The following is a 23,912-nucleotide window of genomic DNA, read 5'->3' on the forward strand; positions in this document are numbered from 1 at the left end:
AATAAAGGTCTTTTTATCCAGACTGGTTTCTATATGAGGTCTCTGGAAAGTTGGGGATTATGTTCACATAACATGCTTGATTAACATTTAGCCCATTCTTCACTTGCTTCATTTTAACCAACATTAATGATCTGTATTATCTGTATTATCTGTATTATCAAAGCCCCATAATTTTGAGTTTCCAGAATCCAAGGCTTGCAGTCTACAATAAACTTCAGCTACAGACCCTGGTTTCTCGAAATCCAGATGATATGGGTTTGTTTGATACAGTTTTAGTATTAACTCCAGCAGATACAGTATTGTTCACCACTGATTGGCTGACATTCTCCTAGTAAAAATACAGACATGCTTACGATTTTATCATTATAAATATCAGCATATATCTGAAAAAATTAAAGACAAGAAAAAAATTCAAAATTCAGTTAATGTTCATTAGAAAGGAATGGATGGGCTTATGGGCTACAGAGCCTCATAATTGTTAAATCATCCATCTGCTTTTTTCATGTACTGTATTCACAAAAATGGCAGCAGAACTGATGATTTCCCTTAAACACAGGACATTGAGTCAGTCTGGTAAAATGGATCTTTCCTCTTAAGTTTTTCTCCAGGAATTCACCATGATTCACCACGGGCTTCTAAGGCAAAAGGCTTTAAATTGACCATGTTACCTGGAATTGTCAGGCTTTGTTATTAGCTTTTAAGGAAAGATGATATTGGCATTTCTAACATGGCAGTCTGGGCCTCTTTTTCTAAATTCAGGAAAACATTTTTTCTTCTGGGCCAAGGTGTTTCTTCTGGTTCATGAGAACTTGCCTTTTCAGCAACTACAAGAGGGAGCATATTCTGAAAGTCCTTGAATACACTTGCAAGTTTTAAAAGGCACAAACCCCTCTGGGAAAGGGACTGATGCAACTCATAAATTTGCCATTTGTGGAATGTTATCTAGAATCAATGTTTTCTATTGTCCAATTCTCACATGTAATCAAGGTCTTTTACTGTTTGATTACTTGCTTTATGACGTATTGCATATACCGAATGTATGTATCATTTGTTTCTGCACCCTATAAAGGGTCTTGACACTCAGGGGTCAAGCCTTAATAAAGGCTTTTTGCTTTTGCCTGAATTGCTGGGTGATTCCTGTTTCAGGTGGGCAGAAAGCCACCTTTGCAAAGGTTGTTTTCTCTCCCAAATTCATGGAATGGGTCTTCAGCTCCACGCCACTCAGGGTGCCTGAGTTTACAGGCAACAACCAGTATTATAATATGTTGGATTTGGCAGCATCACCCAATGCAGTGTAACCTAGATCTTAATTTTGTTTATAAGGTCTTTTTGTACACCAACCAAGGGCTTAGCATTGGCAGAAAGTTGATACCGTAAATATTTGTATAATTGTACACATTATAATGTACTAGTCTTTATTTGTAATTTTTTTCAACACATGTACACTCCATTGAGCTGGATCTCTGTCGGGTGCTATTTCTCTAATTAGAAGTACAAGCACTTTAAAACTACTTTTAATATCTAAGCGAGAGTTTTTATCTTTTGCAAAGTAATATTTGTTACAGCGCTATTCCTCGAAAAACTCGGATTGCCTATTGGTGACAACTGTTCATTATAAAACGTCGAAATACCACAAGTGGGGCTTTTAGACTTTCTTCTACATTATATCAACAGAAACTGGGGCAGCCGGCAATCCCTTTCAATAAATACGTGACTCGGAAAACGCCTTTCGCGTCACTCTCCGCCTTGTAAGCCAGACGCGATTCACAAACCACTCTCTTCATTAGGGCAGAGATCAGCTGTGGCGGACGGCACCGTTCGCTTTCTCCCTTTCGGCTCTTAGCGCCGCGTGCTGGTGCAGTGGAGCAGACCAGACCAAACATGCTGGAACCCCAACAGTCAGTCGCGCGCGCCCTGCGCTCCAAGGAGACGCTGAGACCGTTCCCTGCCCCTTGGAACTTTGGTGGGAACCGACACTCGCCCATCGGCGTCGCGTGCGCAGTTTTGAAAAGGTGCAGCGCCACTCCAACGGTTCTCCCGCTGGAAGGAAGTGCCTGAAAGCCGACGCTCGAGGGGAAAAAAAAAAGAGAAAGGGGAATGGTAGCGTGTGTGTGGTAGGGAGGCTTATGGGTTTTTGAAGTCACTGTTTGGCGGGAAATGTAAAATGTGCCATATCCCGCTCTCTTGCGGATTTGAAGCGGCGTTTACGTGGTAGGATGAATTCCTTAAACTTGAGCCTTGCTGTCACCGGCCACTTGGCATACCCTATTTCTCCGCGTTACGAAGAGCAAATTGACGACAGCAACCAGGAGGATGACAGTTTTCATGGTAGATTTCACATCATCACTAAGGACAGGCCGATAATTCTGTTGGTAATGTTTATGAGCTGCGCCTTAGGAGGTAGGAAGTCGGAGGTCTCTACTGGATTTTGACCAAGCTCTTATATAGAGATATAACTACATGCCCCAAACTATCCCTTTGAACATGACCTTGGGCGGTTTGGATCCTAAAAAGCAACAACCAAATCTTTGGCTAAGTTGCACATTGTGCTACAATATGGGTTACTAATTGTTAGTGGATAATCCACATTAATGGATTCACAGAAAATATCACACAAAAAAGCTGTTGTTTAGGAATTGCAACTCCTAGGATTTGAATAAAGCATGAGGCAAAATCAAACAAGCCACATTAAGGCTTAATGTGATACAGTACAGTTTGCCAATTCAGTTTTCTAGTGATGGGTGTACTGTTCTGCATTGTTTTAGATTTTTGATGTAAATGTGGAGTGTGCCTTAAATGCAGTCTGAAACCAGAAAGATGTTTTTAGAATGGTATTACATCACAGTGTTTAAGTGACAGCTGTGTTGTATATCCATCTGTTTATTTTTAGACAGTTTTTTACTAAAATGCAAAAAGCTTACAGATAACTATAGATTGAACAAATAAAATAGAAGCAGTATATCCAAATTACTATAAACACAATAAGAAACAGCATGGACAGCATAACTAGCAAATTTTAAAAAGGGAAACAAAATAATTAAAAGATCTAAATGGATGAATAATAAAGTCTTCCACCTGATACCAAAAATCATTTCAAATTTGGCAGGAGGTGAGTTTCCTTGGGGAAGTATTAGAGAGCCCAGATGCTATAGCTGATGAGACCCTGTGGTTGTGTTTGCAAAACACACTCATATGGTTTACTCAGTCTGATTTTCTGGATTCTCATGATACATTGAGGCATAGATTAACTACATGGGATGGGTTTGCATAATATTCTAGTGATTACTCACATCATTAATGCTTCTCTTTTGTAGATGGAATTTCCTGCCACTTAAAGTAGGCTGTGTCAAATTAAAGTAGGCTATGGCCTCATTCTCCAGATACCATGTTTAGTCAAGCTGGTGGGCAGATGCTCTGGTGTTGCAACTCCAGAAGCTCTCAGATGAAATGGATTATCTTGATCCTTTTCAGCCTGGATTTAGAACTTGATTTAGCATGAAGCTAGGTTGGCAGGAGCTGGGACTAGCAACGGGAGCTCACCCCGTCACACAGATTCGAACGGCCGACCTTCCAATCAGCAAGCTCAGCGGTTTAACCCGCAGCACCACCGCATCAACCTAGCAGTTTGAAAACATGCCAATGTGAGTAGATTAATAGGCACCACTTTGGCAGGCAGGTAACGGCGTTCCGTTTAGTCATGCCGGCCACATGACCACGGAAGTGTCTACGGACAAACGCCGGCTCTTCGGCTATGAAACAGAGATGAGCACCGCCCCCTAGAGTCAGACACGACTGGACTTAATGTCAAGGGAAACCTTTACCTTAGCATGAAGACAACTTTGATCATCCTGTTGAATAATCTGTAGAAAAAAGATGGGGAATAAGGCCCTTGTTGTTCCTTCATCTCTGTAGCTTTTGAGACTGTTGATTGAGGCTGTACAAATTCTTTGAAGGAGGTGTTTTTGAATGCACATCTTTTTCCAGACTTTTGGGTGATATACCTGTTCTGGATGGTGTTGCGCTCCCCCTTAAGTACTGTGAATTGCCTTCTTCATTAATTTAATAAACTCTTTCATAAGCATGTGGATACATTTCTTATTCTCAAACAGTGCCTGCAGTACTGAGTTACACAGTTTGTAAAATCATTAGCAATTTAAAAAAGGGAAAAAATGGTTTTCCCCTTCTTTTGCCCCTGATTTGCCTCTTACTCTTTGCCTAAATGTCCATAATAAGGCAAGCCTTATGGTAGGATTGTGGGAGATCCATGTTCAAACTACTACTGAGCTGGGTATCCTTGGATTAGTTGAAACATTGGAAGTCTGTAGCATCTTTTCCAACTAACAAATTTAACTAACAAGGCATACATTTTTGTGGGCTGCAGCTCATCTCATCAGAAGCATAGAGTGGCTGGTATAGGATTGAAAAGCAGGTGGGTTATACAGATGCAGGTTACATTTGAGACAGATTACCTATCAATAATTGCAATGTGTTAAAAACCTATTGTGTTTGTTATGACTATTTGTGATTGCCTGTAACGTTTTGATATATATGTAAGTTCAGCAATCTCTGGCTGAATGGTGGTATTAAAGTCTCACTTATGCCTTGTAATAAAATTAGTTAATTGGAAAAGGTGTTATCAAATTTTTAATATTTTTGCTGTCATAGACTATTATGGCTGTCTTCCTATAGGGTCTTGGATTAGTCACTGTCATTAATTAGCAATAGGGTTGTTGTGATAAATGCAGGGGCCAGTAGAATCTACAGCAAACTGCAATAAAATGACAACATGCACAAGGTGACAATCATACACATGCCATCACTATGTACTTGTGTCCTGATGTTATGTAAATCACAGCATTTGCACAATGCCATCATTTAGTTTTCCTTTGCCACCTCCATGGATGCCCACATGTGTGCTGTCTTGTGCTTCTTGAAAGAAGGATGGAGTGTAAGTGCTGTGCAGTTAACATAGCAATTTATTGCTTTAGTGGAACAGTTTAGTGTACATTTTGCTGTGTGATGCATGAGTCTGTTCACAAACTGTCATCCAAATTGTATTGCCTTTCTATTAAAATTGATGTTAAATTTTTTAAATTATCCTTAAGATTTGTACAAAACAATTCTTAGAACATAGAAACTTAGTATTAGAGTGGTCTGGCCTGTCTGTATCTTGGATGCCAGTTTTTCAAAAATCTCTACTTTTAGTACATTATACCAATGAAATTGGGGCTTGGAGCTTCACATATAATTAGAATAATATTTGTGGAGTGTTAGTGCAGTCACAGTGTGTGTGTAATTACAATAGCTCAATCTGGTAGCATACAAAGTATAAAGAGAGCTGGTTTGTAAAAATATAAAATTGTGCACCTTTCTTTGTGAAGAACTGAAATATTCCCACATTTCAGCAAAATTAATAAAAATATAGAAAATAGTTTACTAATGGCCACAGCTGCAGTGTATGAGCATGCTATTTTAAAAATTTATGTAGTAAATATCTTCATTTTCCAGGTAGCCTTTTTTTTAGTAGGCTTTCAGCACAGTTGATAGATTATGTGTCATCAAGTCAGTGTTGACTCTTAGCGATCACACAGATAGATTTTTCTCCATGGTGAGTGATCCCTAACCTGGTCCTTCAGGTTTTCTGACAGTGCACCCATCACCATTCATTGTGTGAATTCAGCCATTATGGTTTGTTAAATAATGTGTTATGGTATAGTGTGTTGTCTGAAACTATCCAGTTGTGCTTTATACATGTGTATGTGTGTATGTATATGTATGTATGTATACACACACACACACACACACTAATCCATGGCTTAATGTAATGAGTGAATATATTGTGCCACAATAACGCTGTTTTGTTTTGTTTTAGCATGCTGTACAAATTACAGTTTATGATGTAATGCAGTGTGTGAACCAGCCTTATAATATCATGCAGGATAGTTCTGTATGTAGAGAGCCAGTTTGGAGTAGTGATTCAGGCATCAGGCTAGAAACCAGGAGACAGTGAGCATTAGTCCCACCTTAGGCACAAAGCCAGCTGGGTAATCTCAGTCCAGTCACTCTCTCAGCCCTAGGAAGGAGGCAATGGCAGACCACTTCCAAAAAACCTTGTCAAGAAAGATGCAGGGACTAGTCCAGGCAGCCACCAGGAGTCAACACTGACTCGAAGGCACAAAAAACAAACACCTTCCATATGTATGGCTACAAATCAAAATATATCTTGAAGATATTCCATCAACTGGAAGGACATTTTTTCCTCCCATAAAATTTTGTGACTGAAATGGACTAATTGCATGATAGATGCCTCATCAGGAAACATTCCCTGTGGTGTTGCTGGCCGTAGACAGTATATTCTTTTTCTAAGCAATGTCTTCTTAGGCTGGAGCAAATTTTCATGCATGGAACCCCTGCTAAATTAATCTTTGTTACTGTATTCTTATTACTCTCTAAATGCGTTCAAAAGAACAATTTTGCTACATCCAGAACAGTCATTTGTGTGGAAGTAATGAATTGCAGCTTGTTAAAAATTCACCTCCATCCTAGAAAAATAATAAATGCTTTGCTTTATCACCATATGCCTTGTAAATCCTATTAATTAATCTTCCAAAATCACTTTGGTAAGAGAAATGGAGAATTTACCCTGTCATAAATATATGCCATGACTGTGTTCTATAGTGGTATACCAAATATGCCAGCAATGGATTTGTAATTGGAGTTCACTTTTTTAAAAAAGTTTACAATGGCTACTTATAAGAGGAAGAGTCTACAGGTATATGTATTATAATAATATGGCCATAGGGGAAGATTAGACATGGTAGTAAGATTTATTGTTTTCATTCTTATTTTTAAAAAAGTCACTTTAAATTTCTGTTTGTCTGCTATTACGGTATTGAGAAACTTCTGAGAAACTCTTTAAAATATTCATATTAAGCTTTTCCTTTATTTGCCATGAACAGAATTTAGAGTTCTTGACTGTTTTATTATTTCTAGGCTTGCTAATTATTGTATTTTAGTATATCAAATATATTATAGTTATTTATCAAAAATATAAAATGAGAGCAGTATTTTAGCTTTCAAAGTGACATCCTCTTTTGTAAAAATGCAGTTCGCTTACAACCTGAAAAATATTTTTTCTTCATCTCCCTTCCTGAGTCATGATTCTGTAAGAAAAAGAAATGAAATTGACTTTTTTAAATAGGAGTTTTATAAACAGAAAAATAAGATAGATGTAACTGATACCTCCGTTCTATGACCAAACTGTAGTAATACTGTACTTCTGAAGATGAAATCACATCTGTGGTGTTATATCTGTGCTATGTCAACTGCAATAGACCTTGTTTCTTTCTGGGTCTAATTCAGAGAGCTTTAAAATGTTTCCTGATTCTGAACCCTAGTAACTGATATTTTATATGCTATTCAAATATTTAATACAGGTTTTTATTTAGATTCCACTGCCATATGAGGTGAAATGGGTAAACACTCAACAGAAGATTGCCTTGGTGATGGCATCTTCACTGCATAAGACTATCTGACTTACTTTTATTTTCCAAATTGTTGCTTGTGTCCTAATTTTATTTTATTTTTATCTTGTGCATTGTAGCATAGACTGTATTAATGTTTCTTTGGTATTGTTTAGCTGTACTTAATAGTTACTTCAATTACTTCAGGAAGTTATGGTTAAAATTTATTTGAATGTTGCATATGAATTATTACTGAATCAAAAAAGTTGCACTTACTTAAAACATAGATACTGTGTTGAGATTGTGTACCAAATTACGTATTTAATGGTAATATTTTCTTTCAGCCTTATTACGAACTATTTTGAAGGAAACAAAAATACCTATTCTCGTAATTATATTTGTTGTTGGACTTATCCTTGGAATAATAGAATTTTATGCAAAAAAGGTACTGTATTAAAATAGTAGCACACAAGAAACTAGGGAATATATCTTATAGTTTATGAACAGGAATTGTAGATTAATCTATATTAGGCTCGAGTGACAAAAGGAGAAAGGAATTTCAGTCTCCTCTACATGCCTCTAACAGGTCCATTGAGTTGCCTACTTCCAGTATATATTGGAAGCTGTTCCTGCAGATCCATCATTCTAGAATCTTGATGGACTCAATGGATTTAAGACATGGGTAGACCTGTCTTTACACTGTTTTAATGAAGTCGATTTAAAGAAACCAAGTAAAGTTAGCATTGTTTAAGTCCGCTGAATCCCATTCATTTTAGGAACTTCAGATTTAAATGATTTATTATGCTGGAATAACTGGGAAAAATTTATTTCCCCTCTGATGAAAAAATAAGCCCAGGATAATAGGATTTATTAAAAGCATGAGAGCATAGAATGGCTAGTTACGTCTTTATCTTCTGATCTATCCCTTATTCATGTTGGTCTTTGGGGAAGATTTTGGTTCCTGATATTAGTATAGTAACTGTTCCCCAACCTCCAAAAATTACCATGAAGTGAGTGAGTGGTCACCTGCTCTCCTACATTAATACACCTGGCTTTAGAATTCATAGCACATGTACTTCAGTCTTAGTAGTATTAATTGCTAAAGTTTGCATGGATATATTGGCAAATGTGTGTGTATGTGTGTTTGTGTGTAGGCTTTAGTGGTTGATAAATAAGGGTACCCACCCCCCACACTGGTTAAAGGTCAGTACTATTGAAACCCTTTCTATTTGTCCAGTTTCCCATTACTAGTTATCAACTTTGAATTAATATATAATGCAGCTATTTATGTGGTATGAGTTGTGGATTAATGGTGATGTATATATGTATTTTGATCATGCATTATTTCTGAATATATGAGAGTAAAATTATAATCAAATATGAATGAGAAATTACTTATTTGTAAGATGCATACTTTTGGCTTTAGCAGTAATCATAGGGCCAGTCATATGATGAACAAAACAGAACAATTAAATCATATAGAGAAGTCAACGAAAGCGGGCTTTAACCCTCTAATATTATCACTTCCCCACTACTGGTCCCTCCCCCCAGGCCTCTTTTGGAGTCTAAACAGAACTGCCCAAGAATCAGCAAGGAATAAGCTAAAACTTACTCTGGATCCCGTGAGCCCAAAAATTACAGGATGGATGTATCATTTTTAAATTGCCAACTTGGGCAGTAATCAGACATACTGAATCAGTGATGGCAAACCTCTCCCATGGGGAGAGAGAAACCATTTCAAGTGGCTTCAGTATGAATATTTTCTGATGAAATATTATTCTAATGGAATACTTTTATTATGCAACAGTATATTTCATCTCATTTTCTAATTTTTTCCTTTTTTTCCACTCATCAATTTCATAATTTCATGTATACTACAAAATTATGTTCAGCAATAAATAATACATCTGTAAATCTGGTTTAGGATATTGGATGCCTTTTGCTGGAAAGTCTACACTACCTATCACTGTCCTTGTGTAATGGTGTAGTAACATTATAAAATAGTAACATTATAAACATGACACCTTGTTTATAATGTTACTATTTACATGCAATAAAATTAGCCAAAATGCCTTCCAAAATCCTTATGTGGTTTGAACTTAAGTGGAATTTGTGCTTCTAGCCATGGCACTTTGAACACTGCAAAGTATTCCCTCTCCAGCAGAAATCCTGGGAAAATGTAATTTTTCATGGCACCTGATTCTGTCTGTTACTTTTAACAGTAACACCTCTGGATTTAACAGAGCTCTGACAAAGTCTGTGAAGTGGGATTCATGAACAGTATTCACAATATATAGAATAATGTATACAGAGACAAAGACACAAAAGGTTTAATTGGTGCATACAAACAAGTTTTTAAAACATTTAATGTTTTTGTTATGGAATAATTTTAATGTTTGTTTCTTTTATGGTCTGTTTTTGTTGTATGCTGCCTAGAGTCACATTTGTGAGATGGGCGGCTACAGTATATAAATGTGATGAATGAATGAATAAAATATTGTAAAATATTTACAAGAGGCATATTGTAAATTCCTGGTGTTGAAGGCTGTAGGAAGATGCTCTGGTCTAACAACTTCTCTTTTCCCCCCCAAAAAAGCTTCAGTTCTGTCACTAGCAAAGAGTGAGGGACTTAGGGAACCTGGCTTTGTACATGACCCAGAGCATGCCACTATTCCTTGTGAAGATGTAAATTCTGTGTCTAACATGAGTGAATTTTTGAGGGAGATGAGCGGTGATGAAATTTGATAAATAAATAAATAAAATAAAATAAATTTTTTATTCAGAATGTCTGCAGTCTGCCTGGCATATAGGTGACCATCTGGAGTACTGTGAAAATAGTTTGGCTTCTCAACAGTAGTAAAACAAAGTATGTTTCCATAAGGGAAGAGTTATTGGGAAGCACCAGCATTCCAACATGCTTTCAGTGACATTAGAAGTGTGCTGATATTTTAGCTTTAGGATTGGAAAAGACTTTTGTTTTGGAATTAAAAACAGTGTAGTTTCTTGAGCCCAGTTCCATACTCAGTCGAGGCATATTCCTCATCAGTAAACCTTGTCCTACAGGTTCTACACTTTAAAAATATTTATAATACAGTTACTATTAATGAATCCATGTGCAGATTATTTTGTCAAATAGTATTAGAAATTAGTATACAAAGAGTTATCTAGCCTTTCTGAAGACATTGTGCTCAGTGCTGGGATGTAGCAGCATTCCCTCACACCAAATTTTAAAGAGTACAACAAAATATCAACAAAGATACAACAAAGTATTTCTTTTCATCTCCCTGCAATTCTGTTTTGGGAGGGGGAGAATTTAAGAGTTTTATGATATACATTTTATTCAGTTAATGATACCTTTTGCTCATTTTTATTGTCAGTTGCCTTTTGTGAAGGACATTGCAAAAATAAATCCAGTACTTTTCCTACATTTATTTACACCAATTATAATATTTACAGCTGCATTTGAGATGGATTTATATATATTTCGAAAATCATTTTGGCAGGTAAGTCCACTATTTTTTTACATTTTTTTCTTTAGAAACATGATAATCAGTAACCATTAGCCATTTCTTTTCTTCAAATTTCCTCAAATCCTTCATGGGATTTACAATATCTGTGGAAGCACACCTGTATTAGGTATTCTGACCCTTTATCTTTCTAGTCACAGATGATGAGGCAGTTCAGTAACAAGGAGCTGCAAATTATACACCTCTAATTTGGTTGATGGAAATATCTTATAAGGTACTTCAAAAGGAGTAACAGAGATGAGACCAGAGCTTTTCTGGGGGAAAAAAGAGCATTATTGATTACAAAAAGAGGCAGATTTCAAGTTAGTTATGGCTCCTTCCAGAATGGTGAAAGATATGGAAAGGAGAAGAGGTTAGACAAGAGTCCAGGGTGATGTCCAGTAGTGCTTCAAAATTTGTGAGGAAAAGGAGAAAAATTGAAGTGGAAGCTGAAAAGCAAGATACATCAAAAGGAGGGAGAAAGTAAGAGTCCTCTTTGTTAGGATGAATCCAGCAAAAGATTGGTTCTGGCCAAGTCATAAGAATTCTTTGACTCTAAAATCTGAAATGTTTTAACTCAGGCTTTTCACTAGGTCTTAGCCTACATTCTTGAGGAATGGTTTTCATTGCAGTTTTAAGAACAAGTGGTAACTGTATTGTTATGCTTGCATGAGAGTATTGCAAAATACTTCTTCATTTGGTCAAGCCCTGGTGCTAGATTATTGCAACAAATGGTTACCCCCCCTTGCTGGTTCAAAGTTATAAATAGGCCTAAAGTAAAAAAAAGTTCAGACCTGTGATTCCATGAGCAGAGGCATGTTGGCTGAATGTTGCAAACTGTTGTAATAGTTATTATCTCTGTATCATGCATTGCTCTTCTGTTCATTTATTCATTCATAGTCTCTTATTTTTGCTTGCCTAGTATGTGTCATGGCCAACTAGACTAGACACAGAAGAGGTGCAATAAAGTTCTTTATTTACACATTAACTCAAAAGCAATAAGGAATAGGCTATTTCCCAGGTCAATAAGGTGGCAGGCAAGGTGAACCAGGGCTGGACTGGGAAGCTGGAAATTGCACAGCAGCAGGGCAAGACAAGCAAGGCTGAACTGGAAGGCTGGAATTAGAGAGCAGCAAGGCAAGGCGAAAACAGGCTGGACTGGAAGGCTAGAATCACCGAGTAGCAAGGCAAGACTTTGAGGCAAGGCTGGACCTGGTGGCAAGGCAAGGCTCTGAGGCAAGGCTGAGCTTGGTAACAAGGCAGGGCTCTGAGGCAAGCCTGGGCTCGGAAGCAAGGCAAGACTCAGGCAGGGTACAGCTCAGTAGCAAGGCAAATTTCTGAGGCAAACAGTGGTGCAGCAGCTGGGCAGGCAGCAGAGGCAGGAGGCTCAGAGTCGGCAGACAAGGTAAGGAGGTCGGCTGAGGCGGCTCGTTCCGAGAACAAGGCAGGGAGAAGAGAACTGTTGTCTCCAACAACTGGCTCTGGCTTCTGGCGCTCTTTATATCTTCGGCTTTCCTGCCTTTTTTGTGCAGGAGCCAATTGCTTCTCTCGCTGCTCAGCCCGCCTTTCCAGCCTCCTTTCTTGCACACCGATAGGTGGTGGTGAATCTGCCTCCTGTCTGTCTCAGTCGGTGGCTCTGGATCCTCCTGCTCAAGGTTTTCTCTTGCTTTTTCTGCGATCAGCTGACCCTTCTCAGACTCAGCCTCCATCCTGACAGTATGGAAAACTGATTTTTCAATAAAGCTTTAAATTGTTTTTATAAATTTCAGTTTGTTACCAGTATTCAAGACTAGCTTCAATCAAGTTCCTTAGCATCATTCTGTTAGTCTCATGTAGACACAGAGTGGAAACCTCTGTATCCCCTTGGGTATGCTGCTTGGATTTATTTCTTTTCTACCAGTATAAATGGGATTGGAATAAGGTAAATATCAAGAGTTATTGACTGAAGGGATAATGTCTCCTGACAGAATCACTGAATGAGGAAATGTAGTGTAGATACTGGCATCCAAATCTCAGGAGTTGCAAAAATGAATAAGTCAGGCTGAATATATTCCACTGAGACTGCTTTCTGTAAGTTGAAATACAAAATTTCAAAAATGGCATTCTGCTCAAACGATAGGAGCCATCTTCTATGCCTCCTAAATATTTTCTTAGTAGAATCTCCCAACCCTATAGATCAGATTTTGAAGTGTAAATACAGTGGTTTGGGGGAAAGGAAACTAATCTTTTCCCATCTTTCTGACTGAAGCAGTTCGGTCAGCAGAAAATCTACATTGAGTTCCGTCTCTGGAGTTCAGAATTCCAAGATGAAGATTATTGTCTCTTGTCTTTGAGAAAAGGAGATTGCAATCTTTGTGAAGTTGCTATTGGGTTTTTAGGATTTGATAGAAATTTAGTGCAAGACACCACTTCAGGCAGGTGTTTTTTTTTCCTCTCTGGCAAAATCTTTCAGCTTTTCTTCTAGACAGTAATCTTCAGCTCCACCAATACTTTCTGCACTAGTAGACACACATTCATATGGCACCTCCTCCTCTTCTGGTCTTCAGCACATTTCTCTGGCTGACACCCAACTAGTCTTTTGCAATGACCTCCCGGATTGGCTGCCAGTATCCATAGCTGAGGTTAAAGATCTTATTGTCCAACTAAAACCAGGTAAAGCATCTGGAGGTGATTTTATCCCCCCAGAATTAATAAGGGAAAATAAAGACTGGTGGGCCCCAGTTTTGGCCACCCTATTTACACATATTAACACAGGACAATTCCATCTGACTGGAATCAGGCCATTGTTGTACCAATGTACAAAAGTAAAGGAAATAGACTTGACCCTACAAATTATAGGCCTATCAGTTTATTAAACACAATAAATAAACTTTATGCCAGATTTTTATATCCAAAGTTAGTGGATTGGGTACAAAATGAAAATATTATTGCTGAAGAACAGGCCAGATTTAGAGAGGAATGTTCAACACTAGATCATTGTTTGGTTCTTCACCATTTGGCAGAAAAATATTCTACCCCCCCTCGTGGTTCCCTTTTTGCAACCTTTGTTGATTTTAAGTCAGCTTTTGAACTAATACCAAGGGAGAGATTGTGGGATAGTCTGAGACATTCCACGATTGATAAAAAGCTGCTAGCTCTTATTCAGTCGCTTTATTCAAACACCACCCTGAAAATTAGATGCACCCTCTGGGGACATCTATCTAAAGCAGTCCCAACCTATAGAGGTGTAAGGCAAGGTTGCATATTAGCTCCATTACTTTTCAATTTGTATCTACAGTAAATCCAATAATTCAAGCGCTTGCTGTTCCAGCCCATCATCTGTTACACACACAAGCTCCCAGGTTTGGCTTATGGTCAATCACTCACAGACTCACAGCCTGTTGAGGCACACGGATCTTGTCAGCACCCCTTGCTTTCTACCTGGGTTTTCCAGATAGGTGCGGCTTGAGCAGACAAGACACACAGCCCTGGTCAACAGCCAGGAAGTAATTAGGGACACACACAAATATCAACCAAACACTGAGGCACAACAGGTTCTTTGTGATATATGGAGATCCAGTGAATTTAAAGTAACAGCAAAACTTTACTGGTTGCAAGATACATTGCTCTTTCTCACACGCAGACACACACACACGATCATCCACACTTACCCATGTCCAACTAAGCTGCCAGGCACTAGCTAGAGGGACAGAAGCCGCCAAGTCTGGATCCAAAGATGACTCAAGGAGTGGGCGGGCTTCGGGACCCCTTTTATCCCCAAAAGTCCTTGCTTTGTTGATTCACAAGTTCAGTAGCTGTAGTTGGGATGGAGGGGGCGGTTTCTCCATGTGCTCAGGCCCAACTTCCTTTGTCTGGTTCAGGTGACATTTTTCCTTTGTTTCCTTAATGACCTGCTTCCTTCTTACCTACCTCCCTGAAGGGATCTTTTAGACAAGTTTCCTGGCTTTTGTCCTCTCTGCCTACGTGTCTGCCCATCTTTAGGTAATGGCAGCTTAAGCCTAGTCTCTCGCATCTACCTATTTTGGCTAATTGTGCAATTCCAGCACTACTGTATGCTGCTGATGTAATCATTATGTCTACTTCACAAGTGGGAATGAGAAAAGTGTTGGCAGAATGCTGGGAAAGCCTTTAGCCCAGGAGAGATCAGAAAAGTCACACACACCAGGCATATCTATAAAAAATAATTTATTTACAGAAAGCAAAACATATTTAAAGGACTTAGCTCTCCTGGCTTGCTACATGCCGGCACAGAGAAAAAGAGAGGAAGTAAGAAAAAAGTCCGGGCAGGTTCCTCCCCACAGGCGATTTGCATCAAGCACGTGAAAGGAGTCAATCAAATACAACCTCTTCACCTGGCCAAAATGATTAGGTACAATAGCAGTCTTAATCGTTAGTAGAAAAACCTCAACACTCCCCTTTTTACACTATAGATTAAGATGCAAGCCAATCTTCTCTGACAACTTTATATGTCTTTCCATTCACATTACTTTACCATTATCTCCCCTTTGGTTTAACAAAGCTACCATTCTTCTTCCTGTGTTTTTCCAAACCTAGGTTGTTATAATTCCAAGGCTTTTTAATGTGAAATGACTTTTCTTGCAGGCTTCAAAATCAAGCCTTTGTTTTTCTGTTGATGTGAACAGCAGCAAATCATCAACATAAATGCACAGATACATACAGCCTTGTTTGTCCTTCTTCATATATACACAGGGATCTGCTTTTCCTTTTTCAAAACCAAAATTCTGCAGTTTTTCATCTATTTTTTGGTTCCAGGATCTAGCAGCTTGTTTTAACCCAAAGATTGACTTCTGTAGTTCACAGACTAGATTCTCCCCTTTTTCATAGCCAGGGGGTTGCTGCATGTATAATTTGTGGTCTAAATCACCATAGAGAAATGCAGTCTGAATGTCATAGTGGTTAACTGGCATTCCTTTTAGTGCAGCAACTTTTAACAGTAATCTAATTGATTCACCTTTAGTAACTGGTGCAAAAGTCTTGTCAAAGTCTAAATCTTTCCTTTGAGTGAACCCTTTTGCAACCAACCTTGCTTTATATTTTTGGATTTTGCCATCAGCATCCCTTTTCAGTTTGAAAACCCACCTACAACCAGACAGCATTCATTGGGAGGTAGATTTACCTGTTTCCATGTTTTACTTTCTTTCAAGGATGCTAATTCCTGTTGCATGGCAGAATGCCAATTTTGTGCAATCTCAGGTGGTAAAGCATTCACTTGTTCTAAAGACTCAGGTTCTGTGAATATGTGAAAAGCCTTTACTGTTTCAGCCTGAAAACGTGATGGAGGAACGCCTTTATTACTCCTCTGAGATCTGCGAGGTAATACAGGGCTTAAATTTTGACTCCTATCACTTTCCTGAGAAGCATCTATCTCATCAGACAGATCTTCAGTTTGCTTTTCTTGTTTAATGTCCTCATCAGGCAAAAGATCACCATCAGCAAGTCCTTGCTGTTCTCTTGTGGTGGTCAGTTCAACTGGAGAGCTAGAATTTAATCTCCCCCAGTTTTGTTCAGCAAAAGAAGCGCTTTTGCTAATTATTAATTTCTCTCCCATTATGAACCTGTAGCTCCTCTGGCTTTGTTCATAGCCAACAAAGATGGCTTTCTTTGTTGTGGGGCCTCCTTTCCTTCTCTGCTGTTTTGGAATGTGAACCCATGCAGTGCTACCAAACACTCTAAGATGGTTTACCTTTGGTTTCACACCATAAAACAAATGGAATGGAGTGTCCTGAATCACAGAGTTATACAATCTGTTTTGTACATAAGTGGCAGTAGATATGGCCTCTCCCCAGTACTTAAAAGATAATTGTGAATCTTTAATCATGCATTCCATCGCATTTTGCAAGGTTCTGCCCTTTCTTTCAGCAACACCATTTTGCTGAGGGGTGTAAGGGTTAGAAAGAATTTGTTCTATCCCTTTTTCCACTAGGAACCTTCTGAATTTGTGAGAAAGGTATTCTCCTCCTCTATCACATTGGAGTGCAGATACAGGCCTAGGGAATTTTCCATTTGCCCATGTCACAAAACTTTTAAATTTCTCAAATGCCTCACCTTTATGTTTTAAGATGTAGATAAATGTGTATCTTGAGAAATCATCAATTATGGTCATTGCATACCTTGCTTGTCCAAGACTTGGAGCAAAAGGACCAATAATGTCAGAGTGTATAATTTCCAAAGGTCTAGTTGTAACTCTGTCACTGTGCTTACTCACAGGAGCTTTTAGTGTTTTGCATTCTTTGCAAACTACACAGTCTAAGTATTTATCACAGGGTTTTATCTTTAGGTCAGCACACAGCTGTGGCATTTGTGCTATATACTTGAAATTAGCATGACCAAATCTCCTGTGCATCAGGTGTACACATTGGTCATGATATGGTGTGTTGCCAACTGCAGCCTTGCAGCCTGGCTTCCTTGCATTTTGCACAATGTACAAGGAGTCTTTTAACATACCAGTAGCACACAATTTCCCATTTTTACGTATCTCACAACCATTTTTCTTAAATGTTATGATATACCCTGTTGCAGCCAATTGTGCCACAGATAAAAGGTTTGATTGTAAATTTGGCACATACAACACACTTTTTACAGTTTCTCCCAAGCAGGATAAATACAAGTCACCTTGTCCCATAATTTTGGTCACAGACCCATCAGCCAAAGATACACTTTGTCTTTCAGTTTTAGACAGTGACACAAAAGAGCTTTTACAATTACATAAATGACAACTGGCCCCAGAATCTAACACCCATACATCAGAATTACCCTTCTCAGCAACCTGTGCAATCTGGGTTGTCTGAAGAGCCTTCTTCTGTGTTGCCCTTGTGTTCTTCTTCTCTGTCTTTCTACTCTTGGGTCTCATGGCACAGTCTCTTTGCAAATGTCCAGCTGAACCACAAGTGAAGCATCGCTGGCTGGCTAGCGCTGTGGCCTCAGGTTCCTTTCCCTTCTTTTCCCTCATTTTCTGGTATTGCAGCTTTCCAGAAGAGATGGGGGGGGGGATCTTTCCTCTCTCTTCTCCCATTCAGCGAGTAAGCGCTGTGTAACATACGATGGGGTGAGGTCTGTTTCAGGCATAGCCTCCAGGCTACAGATCAGTGTGTCCCACATTGCATTCAGTGAGAACAGGAGGATATATGATTTTGTGAGAGGTGTAAATTCCATTCCTCTCTCCTGCAACTCAACAAACAGCTGCTGAATATAATGCAGGTGCTCAGGAAGGCTATCTCCTTCTGCAAGGTAGGCTCTGTACAGCTTTTTCGTCAGAGTAACTTTACTCCCTGCTGTTGCCTTTACATATAAGTCTCTCAAAGTGTCCCAAAGTTGCTTTGCAGACTGCATGCCTCGCACGTGGACTAGCTGATTGTCCTCAACTCCCAAGATAATGGTGGCTCTAGCCCGCTCATCCTGTCTCAGCCATTCAGCACTGGGATTTTGGGGGTTTTGCTCACCAATTGGCAGCCAAAGATTCTCTCTGCGAAGATACATCTCCATCTTCAGGGCCCAATTCAAATAGTTGGTCTCTGATAGGCACTCCAGAGGCATCGCTGAGGGCTGGGAGGTAGCCATGGCTTCTTCCTTCTTTTGCAAGTCACCTCAGCTGGCTTCTTTGTCCTGTAGACCGGCAGTTGCTGGAAAATCTCCAGGTGGCTCCAAAGAAAATCTTCACAGGTCTTTGCTACCTGCCTTTAAATTGTGCATGAGGTGTGGAGCTGATCTCTCTTTTCTCTCTGGGTTTTACTGGGCTGCTCACTGGGCCCATAACCTGTTGGCAGAATGCTGGGAAAGCCTTTAGCCCAGGAGAGATCAGAAAAGTCACACACACCAGGCATATCTATAAAAATAATTTATTTACAGAAAGCAAAACAAAAGCAAAACATATTTAAAGGACTTAGCTCTCCTGGCTTGCTACATGCCAGCACAGAGAAAAAGAGAGGAAGTAAGAAACAAGTCCGGGCAGGTTCCTCCTCCCAGGCGATTTGCATCAAGCACGTGAAAGGAGTCAATCAAATACAACCTCTTCACCTGGCCAAAATGATTAGGTACAATAACAGTCTTAATCGTTAGTAGGAAAACCTCAACAAAAAGCACTTAGGGCACTAGCTTTATTTTGCACAGATCAAAATCTTTCAATAAATTATGAGAAAACTAAAGTCTTAGTTTTTGCCTGACATCATCATAAGATTCACAAATGGCAAAAAAAATGGGACTCCAATTGAACAGGTGTGCACCTATAAATACCTTGGAGTGCAGTTCCATGCTTCCTTATCCTGGAATGCTCATTTTCTTTACCGGGCAAAAAGAAAAAGGGAAAGGAAAAGGAAAAGAAAAATAGAAAGTGCAAGCAAAAAGGAAAAAAGCGGAAAAGATAAAAGAAGTATTTAAAGAATAGACTTCTGATCTTCATCACAAGTACAAACTTAATGATTCTTCACCCCCTATAAGGTTACATGCAAGTATCTCTTCTTCCCATAACTCATCCCTTATCCATATGCAAATCCATAAATCATTAACATTTCAGTCCTGGTGTCAGCAAAATGTCCAAAGTGGTTTGCCCTTTTTATTAGTTTTTGTTCACAAATATTGTGAACATTACAATGCTGAGATATAACATGAGAGTTTGGGGGCCTAAAAGGAGATCAGTTGGTGTTCTTTGGTAATATTCCTACTAATAAATCATTCCAGTGTAATTTGTTTCATTGTAATCCTTCATGCTTTTTTCATTCTGCTCCCCCTATATTTTGGTCAGTGGAATTCAGGGTACTATATTAGAGTATGTGTAAGTAATGACTTTCTCTTAATGCGTTTACCATTCTCACTGGTGCTTTGAACAGCAGATGACCTTGTTCAGGTTATTAACCATTTGGCTAATTTGGGAGAAGCTTCTTGGAGGAAGGAAGAAGTACAATTGTACAATAAAGAAATCAAATTTATTAATAGCGCTTCTTAATAATAGACTCTGCTGTCACTCATAAGGATTTTGTGCCTAGTTTGTGAACCTTTTATAAGCTAGAGCTTTGGTGGATTTTTCATTGCCATCCTATCAATGTGCATTGAAAGGTATGCTGGATTTTTACTTCCCTGTTTGGTTCTTTTTCAATAGCCACAGCTAGAGCATCAGGAAAAAAAATCCTCTTATCATTCTGTCTTTTTCAGCCTTTTAGATTACAGGTAGTCCTCACTTACCAACCACAATAGGGATCGGCAACTATATTGCTAAGTGGCACGGTTGTTAAGTGTGAAGTCACATGACTATGCCAACTTAGGACGTCATTTCCAGCTGCTGTTGTTAAGCGAATACCATGCGGTCGACAGGCACAACATCATGTGATAGCCATTTGTGACCTCCTGCTGGCTTCCCCGTTGACTTTGCTTGTCAGAAGCCAGCTGTGAAGGTCGCAAATTGTGATCAGGTGTCCGCAGCATGTTGTGACTATTATAAATATGAGCCAGTTGCCAAGTGCCCGAATTGTGATCACATGACCACAGGGATGCTGTGGCAGCTGCAACTTTGAGGACCAGCCATAAGGTTCATTTTTCAGCGCTATCATAACTTTGAACAGTCGCTGAATGAGTGGTCATTAAGCAAGGACTACCTGTTTATATTTGTGCTTTTATCTGTTCTTGGTCTTTTCTCTATCTCTGTGAACAAGAGTGATTTCAAAGAAGAGGATTCTTTGAAACCTATGGCTCAAAATGTGTTATTTTCTGTAAACGTTCTTATGACAGTAAATTGCTGCTGATGGATAACCATTCGTATTTTGTTGAGAGAAAACTGATTGATCCTTGCAAATACTATCTAACTTTTACCAGACAACATGATGTCATGTCTCTACAGAGGAATCCTCATCAGAGGATATGAATAAATAATGGAACGTGCTCTAAACCTCACATATGGTAAAATCAGATCCTATGTCATACTACCCCAGAACACAGGGCTGTTCAAGGGAGAGGATGAAGTTCTAATGAACCCAAATTACATAGATATTTGAATGTGCACATTTAGTTAAGCCATTTGCATCCCAAGCACAAATGTTCTCAGGAATAAGGAATAATTAGTCTAAGGAAGTAGCGACCTATTCCTGAATTGATCATTTGGCAATAATGGAGGAGGCCATCCTGTAGGGCAGGGATTTCTGTGAAACCTTAGGGTTCTGTGAGAACTTGATGGGGTTCTGTGAGAGACTAGGGGCAAAAAAAAATGTTCATTTGAACTCAGCCAACTTTCTATCATTAGAGCTTGGCCTTTTAATCAAGGGTTCTGAAAAATTGTAAACCCCTGTTATAGTGGATTAGTCTTTCATTGTTCGGTACACAAGATCCAGATTTTAACCTTCATTAAGAAGGAAGCAGTCACTGCTCAGTTCCAGTCCTGCCTAATTCTGTGGTATGGGTCCTGATTTGTCTGTTAGAGTAAAGTGCACAGGTGCCAACTGCTTCTCACTCTGAGAAACGAATGCTCTTAATTATGATAGAAGGCAGGAGAGAAGAAAGACTTGAATCTTGGGACTGTTCTAGAGTTTGTAATAGCTGTTTTTCTTGATTATTAAGGGCTTTTCTAATATCTGCAATAAAAGTATTTTATCACAGCCTTGACTGGTGGATGGAGGAGCTTTTGTTTGAGTATTGGTCTGGATAAAGTCTCACATTAGCCAGGACAAGCAGCTGTTCCTTCTCCTATGTTAGTTGGATGGATAGATGATAGCTGTTTTATTACAGTCATAGACCAGCAAAAACAATATAAAATACAATTTACAGCCAATTCACTAAGGACAATCTTAGTTGTAAAATATGACTAAACAAAACATTATAAAAACAAAACAGATAAAACAAGACCACAGTTAATATGAAGATTATGTAAATGCAATAATATTTTTAAACGATTATTTTTATTAACTCAAATTCGTTATAGCTGCTCAATTCCAATGGAAAAGTGAAGTCTAAAAAGCTAAGATAACTAATAAAAACATAGAATATAAAAAGGCAACTGGCCAGTTTATATACATTTAGCAAATCACAAAATTAATCAGATTTGCTATAAGAAAAAAAATCAATTAGCAAGTAACACTAGTACTTATCTTGTGAGCCACCCAGAGTCATGTACTGAGATGGGTGATTATATAAATTCAATTAATATATAAATAAAAAATTGCTATGTGTGAGTTCTACAAGCAATGTAACAGAATTTAAAAATATTTAAAGAAACTGAATCACTCTAATAACAGGTACTGAAGATAAAATAAACCTGAATGCTTGGGAAAGAAACTATGAGAGGTGAGATAAACTGTTCTCAAATATTATTACACATGATAGAAGAAAATGAGCCACATTCTCAGCTGTCCCATCCCACATAGCTATAGCAACAGTCTTCATAATGGATTTTAAAAAAAAACAAACGTGCCTTCTGATCCTGCTTGTGATAACAAACTAAAATGAGCTAGTATCGATATAAATAGTTTATATTGTATTCTGAGACTTCTATATGATTAAGTCTCTAGCTATATGCAGGAGGTAATGGACTGATTACTTACAAATATTCCTCTTGACAAGTTGGAAGGGGCTTCCTTCCCCTCTTTGTCTAGGATTCTCTGTCTGAGAATTGCTTTAGCCTGATTAAAACCAGTGAAACATTGTGAGAACCCATAATTATTCAACTTTTGCTGAATGGATTCTTTCAATTTAGTAGTAAAATTATTTGCTAATGTTAATGGAACTAATCTGGAAAGAGAAAAGAGCAAATACAGCCACTAAGTACACCAATTATATAATAATTTAGCCATTATTAATCCTTCAGATTATCTGATGATATCTGTTATCAAAAAGGCATTGCCTGGAGATTTTCCAAGTTTAAGTTCAGATGGAATAACTATTGTCGAAATATAGATGATTTCTTTAAATGGGTTGCTGATATCAACTGTTACTGTTACCAAGTAACTCTAGTAACCACCTTTTTATTCCACATCAGTTGTTTATATTGTGTTTTCTCTAATATTAGATCCTGAGCTGAGATTAAATCTGGCTTTTCCTAGAAAAAACAACAATCTAAATCCAAACATGGTTTTGAAGTTGATTCCTTATCCATCCTGGCTCTTCTTGACCTCTCAGTGGCTTTCAATACCATCAGCCATGGTATCCTTTTGGGTTGCCTCTGGGAGTTTGGGGTGGGTGGCGTAGTTCTGCGTTGGTTGACCTCTTTCCTCCAGGGCTGGTCCCAATCGGTGTTGATAGGGAGCGAGAGATCTATCCCGTGGCCACTTCATTGTGGGGTGCCGCAAGGCTCAGTACTCTCTCCACTCCTTTTTAACATCTACATGAAACCGCTGGGCAAGATCATCCGTCACCATGGGATGAGGTATGATACTCAATTATACATTGCCATCCCGGGTGAAGTAAGTGATGCCATGACTACCCTCTCCAGGTGCCCGGGGGCTGTGGGGATCTGGATGGGGAACAACAGGCTTCAGCTGAACCCTGGTAAGATGGAGTAGCTGTGGATTAATGGCACCTCGGGTTCTGGGAAATTGTCATCCTTAATGCTGGATGGGCTTGCACTGCCCCAGACAGACCTGGTGCAGAATCTGGGGGTCCTCCTGGATTCACGGTTCCTGCTCAAGGAGCAGGTGGCAGGTGTGGCCAAGAGGGCCTTTGCACAACTTTGGGTTGTGCACCAGTTGCGCCCTTTCCTGGACCGAGAGGCCCTTCGAACAGTCACTAATGCCCTGGTCATCTCCCATATAGACTACTGTAACACGGTCTACATGGGGCTACCCTTGAAGAATATCCAGAAGCTACAACTGGTCCAGAATGCAGCCGTGCGGGCAATCTTGGGTGTTCCAAGGTTTGCACATGTAACACCTTTGTTGCATGAGCTGCACTGGGTTCCAGTCTGCTTCCGGGTCCAATTCAAGGTGTTGGTTATTACCTTTAAAGCCCT

General features: G+C 39.0%; 1 protein-coding gene across 1 annotated transcript in view; it reads left to right on the forward strand.

The window, feature by feature from the left end:
- The first annotated feature begins 2,206 nt into the window (after positions 1 to 2,206).
- The window catches only part of LOC134487457 (sodium/hydrogen exchanger 10-like), a 145,998-nt gene continuing 124,292 nt past the window's right edge, over positions 2,207 to 23,912 (forward strand). The window contains exons 1-3 of the mRNA XM_063289270.1: positions 2,207 to 2,400; positions 7,808 to 7,888; positions 10,836 to 10,966. Coding sequence (XP_063145340.1) covers positions 2,217 to 2,400; positions 7,808 to 7,888; positions 10,836 to 10,966 — 396 coding nt within the window. The 5' untranslated portion in view covers positions 2,207 to 2,216. The remainder of the gene's footprint in view (positions 2,401 to 7,807; positions 7,889 to 10,835; positions 10,967 to 23,912) is intronic.

The sequence above is a fragment of the Candoia aspera genome, chromosome 1, assembly GCF_035149785.1.
Source record: "Candoia aspera isolate rCanAsp1 chromosome 1, rCanAsp1.hap2, whole genome shotgun sequence".
Taxonomy (NCBI): Eukaryota; Metazoa; Chordata; class Lepidosauria; order Squamata; family Boidae; genus Candoia; species Candoia aspera.